General features: G+C 42.1%; 1 protein-coding gene across 1 annotated transcript in view; it reads left to right on the top strand.

The window, feature by feature from the left end:
• Positions 1–6334, top strand: part of mdfic (MyoD family inhibitor domain containing) — a 21451-nt gene that overhangs the window by 10738 nt on the left and 4379 nt on the right. Inside the window, exon 4 of the mRNA XM_035674393.1 lies at positions 3935–4309. Within this exon, the coding sequence (XP_035530286.1) occupies positions 3935–4309 (375 nt within the window). The remainder of the gene's footprint in view (positions 1–3934; positions 4310–6334) is intronic.

Genomic DNA, 6334 nt, shown 5'->3' with positions numbered 1-6334 from the left:
TGTGTGTGTGTGTGTGTAAGATCCAGTAGGCTTGTGACATATATATATTTATATATATATATATATATACCCCTCCTCTTTCTTTTGTCTTTTGGGTGCAATTTCCAGCTCCCTCCTGTAGGACCTATTTTCTGTGACAAAAACGGAGGTGTTTATATACTCAGTTTTACATACAGAGCGATCCCCCCGCACAGCTCTGGCGCAGCTCTAGCACTCTCCAGGCACTCCGGTGCTCGGTCCCCGTGTGGCGCAGCCACTGAAGACTCGGTGACAAATGGCAATTATATTTGTGTGTTCTTCATGAATCCATCAAACACTGGCCTTTTAAAAATGCTCCCCAGATATTTGAGGCTGTCAGCTACTAGTAGCTGGGACCAAATTGGGATGCTGCTTAGACAGTCAAGAACCACTCACCCCCTAGTTTCCCCTGTGATGTGTGTGACAGCGTGTGTAGGGGAATACCATGTTTTATTCAACTACAAATGTACACTCTCAACAGTTGTTGATGTACTAGAAATAGGGAGGTTACAAGTCCAATTTGAAGTGTGTGTGTGCATGTGTGTGTCCAGTTCTTCCTCCAAAACATGGTGTTTTAATGCAACCTGTCAGGCTGTGTGCATTCAGTTATCTCGGGACACCTACCCATCTCTACAAGCTTGTGGCACGACTCGTATGATTTTTTAAAAAACTTGCTGGGAGTTGTTCATATCAAATTTTGATGCAGGTTGTGTTTTCCTGCCGGTCTATAGGAACAGTGTGGTAGAAGTGTGTCTGTGTTGCTCCGTCAGGATTTATTAACAGGCCCAGCTCATTTTTGCATTTATCAGTTGAATCCTCAGATGCGTAATTAAACTTTATGCTAAAAAAAGTCCATTACAGCATTATATTATTTTGAAAGCATGAAGTTAAATCGTGTGTAAACCCATAGTAAAAGCTCATAGAAGTTGTTTGCATACTTTTTAAATATCTGATTAGTTTGGATTAACTGATGCAATGCAAAAATGCATAATGGCTGACATTTTTCTTTCGCTATTCTACATATACAGTGAAGGTTTTTGACGCCCTAACTCACCATCATAGCACAAATCTAACAGGACTTACTGTATTTCTGCTTCCTCTCATTATGTCTTCATTTGTCTCATGGTGACTGTACAGGTCTGTCATTGCCATCTTTGACAGTATCATCATTATCATGATCAATGATTATGAATATTACTATCTTGTGTCCATTCATCTTAGTCGCTGTGTTAATCAGGATAAAAATAAAGACTATCCAGGAACCTGCCACTGAAGCACACTTCTCTGCAGACTTGAACCACTTTTTAGGGTTTTGCAGCGTGTTAGAAACCTGAGTCGCCGCTTATGTGCTCTGGGTTTTACGTGGTGGTTTCTTAATAACTATTTATACTTTGGTAAATTGAAAGCTTGACTTCCTCAAAAGGAAAGGTAATTATGCCTCCGAGTCTACTTTGGCCTTTTTGTGCATGAACGCGTGTTTGTGTGTGTGTGAGCTCGTGTGGCTAGTTCGGAAAAACGGCTGTGTTATTACGCAAGATGCTATGGGTGATTGATTGGTTAAGGAACTGTCAGCATGTAGAAAGGAGTTTGCTGTGTTGTACTGACTGGACAAAACTCAAGACTGCGCAGTGGTAGCTGTGAGTTGCGCTGTGTTGTGTGTATTATTATTATTATTTTGGACAGGTTAATCATTAGCTGTAGAGATGGATTTCCCTTGTCAACCCCACCGATGTCAGCCGTTGTCTTTTGTGTTTACACATCAAAATATATACCTACATCTGACAAATAAAATATTGTGAGAATTCACCAGCACTGAGATTAGAAGAGTTTCTGATTTTCATTTCTGGATTCTACCAATGTTAAAACATTTGCTGGTCAGTTTGTTTCTTGAAATATGTCACAGCTAGCTGAATACCTAAGTTTGAGTTTGTCAATCGTGTTTATTATGAAAAGATGTACTACTTGTCTGCACAACCAGATCACTGTGTGATACCATTTACAAGCTAGAGATTCAGTTTGAAAGAAAATATCTTCCTGGTAAGGCAAAAATCATCGTTGGCCACCTAATTAAGGCCTACTGTGAAAACCCTACTGTGTGTGTGTGTGTGTATTCCTAGCTTTTTATTTTGCTAAGCAATAAAGAAAAAGATGCAAAAATTGCACGGTGCATATTAAAAAGGGGTGAAGTTGCAGCTGTCAGGGGTAAAAGTGAAGAACAACAACAGATGCAGCCTACTCTGAGTCTCCTTGTTAGCAAGCGTTAGTCTCTCCCCACATTGTCATGGGCAGGCTGCAAGGCTTTTGTCTTTTGGAGAAGAAAATCCATCAACCTGGTCTTAAATCACTGCATAATGAATTCTATCGTGTGCTACCCAGTTGTCTAATTCAAATTGCATGGAATCCTGATCCCTAAAGTCTATATTTGTTTATTGAAGCAGCATGCAGAAGCCTGAATGAGGAGAAGGCAAAACCCAGTGTGTGTATTTAATTGCTTTGTTTTACATCCACATTCACGTCCGGCCTCTCCCAGGGTGATGTGTTGTTAAAAAGCGAGAGGCCCCGATTCCCACACTCTCTCCCGCTCTTGTTAACCGTAATTGCACTTGTTGGTGAGCTGACAGAAAGAAAATAGAGATGGAAAGAAATGACCAAGTTCTATATTAAGTTTGCATCCACTTTGGAAAATGTGTTGATATTTGGACTGCTGCAAAACACTTAAACCAGAGCTGCAGATGTTCTGTGTTCTGGGTTGTGCTACACAGCTGTTAAACAAGGCAGAATTTGGTGAAGATAGCATATATTCAATGTATATACAGAAAGTATAGAATGGGGGAAAAAATGAATAAGTATGGTTCAGTCAGACAGACTTAAAAAGAGATGAATAATTCACTAACTCTCAAGTTAACCATGCACTGGCGGTGCGTGCACATGCACAGTGGCTCTGATGTGGAGGGAAGGTAATGTGAGAGTAACTCCCAGTAGAGCTGAATGTGCAGGTGTTCCTCTCAGTAAAATGCCACCTCCTTTGCTCACTCACATCCTTCGCCTTCTTTCTTATCAGACAGGTCGCTGTCTCCTGACTTTCTGTGGCTGTCACACATACACTTAGAAAGACTAGTTGAGGCCATCTCTGAGCTTTCAGAGGGAAGGAGATCATTACTGTTGCAGACAGCAGCTATTTTGTATATGCACAGTATCACAGGCTCTCTTTCCCTTTTTACTGCATTAATCTCTCTTCCTCGCACACTGTCTTAACTCACCTGGGTACTGCTCCCGCAAATGTCTGTCTGCCTGCCTACAGCAGTGGCTTTTGTGAACCTGTCACATATAAGGTTCCTGTATCTCTCAGCTTCTTTCTGTCATTGCGGGTTGAAATGTTTGCCATATGATCGATATTATCATGTTAGGAAATGGTGGCAAGATTTGCTGAGAACGATTTCGCTGAGATTGGTGTGTTCGTGTTGTAAGAACTGAATATCACAAGTTACAGCAACTTTACATGTGAGTAAAAGGTATGAAGTGCAAGATGCAGAGTGTGCAGACAAAGTTCTCTTCACTTAAAATAAAGTTACAGAGTTATCAAGCGTTTACCCCCAAAAGGGTTAAATTAATTCACAACTCTTTTCATAAAACATAGACACTTAAAATACTTGGTACGTTATTAAAGTAAACCACTCTTTCCGTTCTGTGCTCTAGCTTTTTAGAGTTTTGTCCTCTATATACACATCAAAAGTATATGTTTGAATAAACAAGCAGTCTTCGTATTTTCTTGTATTAAGAGCCTTAGCTTGCAATAAACAAATAAATGCAAGAAAGTTGAAATACTCCAGGGAAACTGTCCTTAAATACTGATTTTAATACTTGCTGGAACTACAAAGTAAGTCTTCACTAAACATGTCTCTCTTTCTCCCTCCAGCTCAACCTCAGTCTGAGTCTCAGCCAGCGCCCTCTGAGCCTGCCGAGGGAGACGCTGGCAAGGACCAAAATGGCTTTCGCCACAACAGCACTGGCACACCCGCGCTGAGTAACGGCAACGGAATCCACCCTGGCATTGGCGGGGCCGGTGCCACGCGCGTGTGCTCCTGCGGTGCCAGCATCAACGCGGGTGCCATGGGTGGATCGGGCCCTGGCGCAAGATCAACCACGACAGAGCAGCCCAGGAAGCAGCCGTCCACGCCTGTGTCGCAGAGGATGCAGAGGAAATTGAGGTCCAGCTTGTCGGTCAACAGCGACAGCAGCCGACGCAGCAAAGGCAGTTCCACGGGGTCACAGAAACCTCCATTACCGGAGGGTGAGTATCCACACACAAGGTGATAATGACAGGGAGTAAAGGAGAGCATAAACCCATACACACACACACACATTATACATCATTACATACTAACTTTTCTAACACTTTTGCTTGCTTTGCTTTTTTTTTTCCTGCATCCCATCTTCTGTTGGACATAAATTCATTCCATCAGTAGCAGGGAGGTCTATGGAATTTTATACTCCAGATATATCGTTCAAAAACACCTTATCGAACCCCATCACAACACTTGAAAGCGTTTATGATATATTGTGATATGTTTTATGTATTATTTTGTTACATACTTTTAAAAAAATGTCTAAGAAAGAACAGACTGGTCATTATACCATGTCATAAAAACACAGAAACTTGTAGATATAAGTAGTTAAAAAAGTCAATATTTTAAGTAATAGATCAAAAATGAAAATACAGAAATGCAACAACCAGTTATGAAATGAACAGATAAATAACAACTCCATACTATGCAGCTGTATTATGTTGGAAAATATAAATATCATGTCTGACTTCGGGTTCGGGAAAAAAGGCAAAAACACCATCAAAGTGAGTCCTATGTTAAAGGGGCTATTCTTGGGAGGCACTGCTGAAATAATACCTTATAAGATATTGATAATAAATTCTTACCTTCTCTCACCTTTTAATGATGGGAGTGCATGACCTCTCATATTTATCACCCCCGTCAAGCAAATGACATCTTATCCTGCTCCTGTGGCTTTTATTTTCTTTAACAACAAGTCAGAGAGTCCGTTTGCCATGCAGGGAAGCCGTCACTTTGTCAGGTGCAAGGCCGAGGTGAGTCCAGTAATGAAGGCGGTCGGCCGGTCCTTTTCCATTGGGGAGATAGGTGTGACCGTCTAACGAGGCCTGAAAGCACAGGGTGCCTATTAAAAGTCGCGACCAGCCTTCTTCGGGCCCCTCACGGCCCCTCACACCTCTCTGGGCCCTTTCTGGCTCTCCCTACATCCCGTCAGCACCACCCTGGCCCTCATTAACAGGGCCCCGCCGCATCCCTCCTCCAACTACTGCACTCCGTGGCTGCGTGTGTGTTTGTGGACATGCGTGTGTTCTCTCTGTGTTGTGCACAATGGACAATACGAGGGGGTTAGGCATGTTTCTTTAAAACTGAGGGGAGATTCCTGCCCATTCATCCAACTCAAGGCCTTTTTATGTGGGCTTTTACTCCAAGGTGAAGATGGAAAATAAGATGTGATGTTATGTGTTATTAAAAGATTCACAATGCTCAGGTTGAGATATAAGTTTAAATGAAGGAGAAAAGTGGGCAGTCAGATCTTTATTTGATGGTGCTTTACTTGAAATATGCATGAGATAGAGTTGCAGGCTGAACAAAACAAGAAGGCACCCACAAGACCTCGCGAGTAAAGGTGAGATGAATCCACTGGAGATATTCCAGACACATCATGTTTTCAGTTCTTAATTGGTAATGAACAGAAGAGAGAGGGCGTTTAAAAAAAAAAAAAAAAAACAACAAGCAAAAAAACAAAACAACAGCAGCTCAACAAGTCTCATTATGGCTTTTGTGTTGCTTATTTGCAGACGCGAGAGCTCTCGGAATCAATATGTTCGCTCTCAACTGTTTATTTCCCCCCGGAAAACAGCCAAGCTGTGCTGTTTGAATGTTTACACGGATTAACATAATCTGTTTGCCTGTGAAATTAGCCTCCTAAACAGCCCCCTGAACACAGGAAATAAAAGGCGTAAGCTAGCAGGAGCTAGCTCTGGGGATTCCACTGTTCCCTGTGTTTCTTGGCACATGCCGTTGGCACCGTGGCCAATCTGTGATAACACTGCGGCTTCTGAAGATTCATTTAACACACTGCTTTTGTTCAGCGGGGTGGGTTGTCGCAACTCCTGTCATCCAGTTTGTGTTTTTTGTTAATTGTATGTAATCAGTTAAGGCCTCCAAGCTGCTTTAGCCTCATTTAGAGATTTAGGGCCAAGACCGCAAGCCTTGTATAAACCTCGATGTGTTTGTACTGTGTGTGTGTGTGT

Source organism: Morone saxatilis, unplaced genomic scaffold, assembly GCF_004916995.1.
Source record: "Morone saxatilis isolate NCDOM2014 unplaced genomic scaffold, NCSU_SB_2.0 Contig10, whole genome shotgun sequence".
Classification (NCBI taxonomy): domain Eukaryota; kingdom Metazoa; phylum Chordata; class Actinopteri; family Moronidae; genus Morone; species Morone saxatilis.
This window is presented reverse-complemented; position numbering and strand designations above follow the sequence as displayed.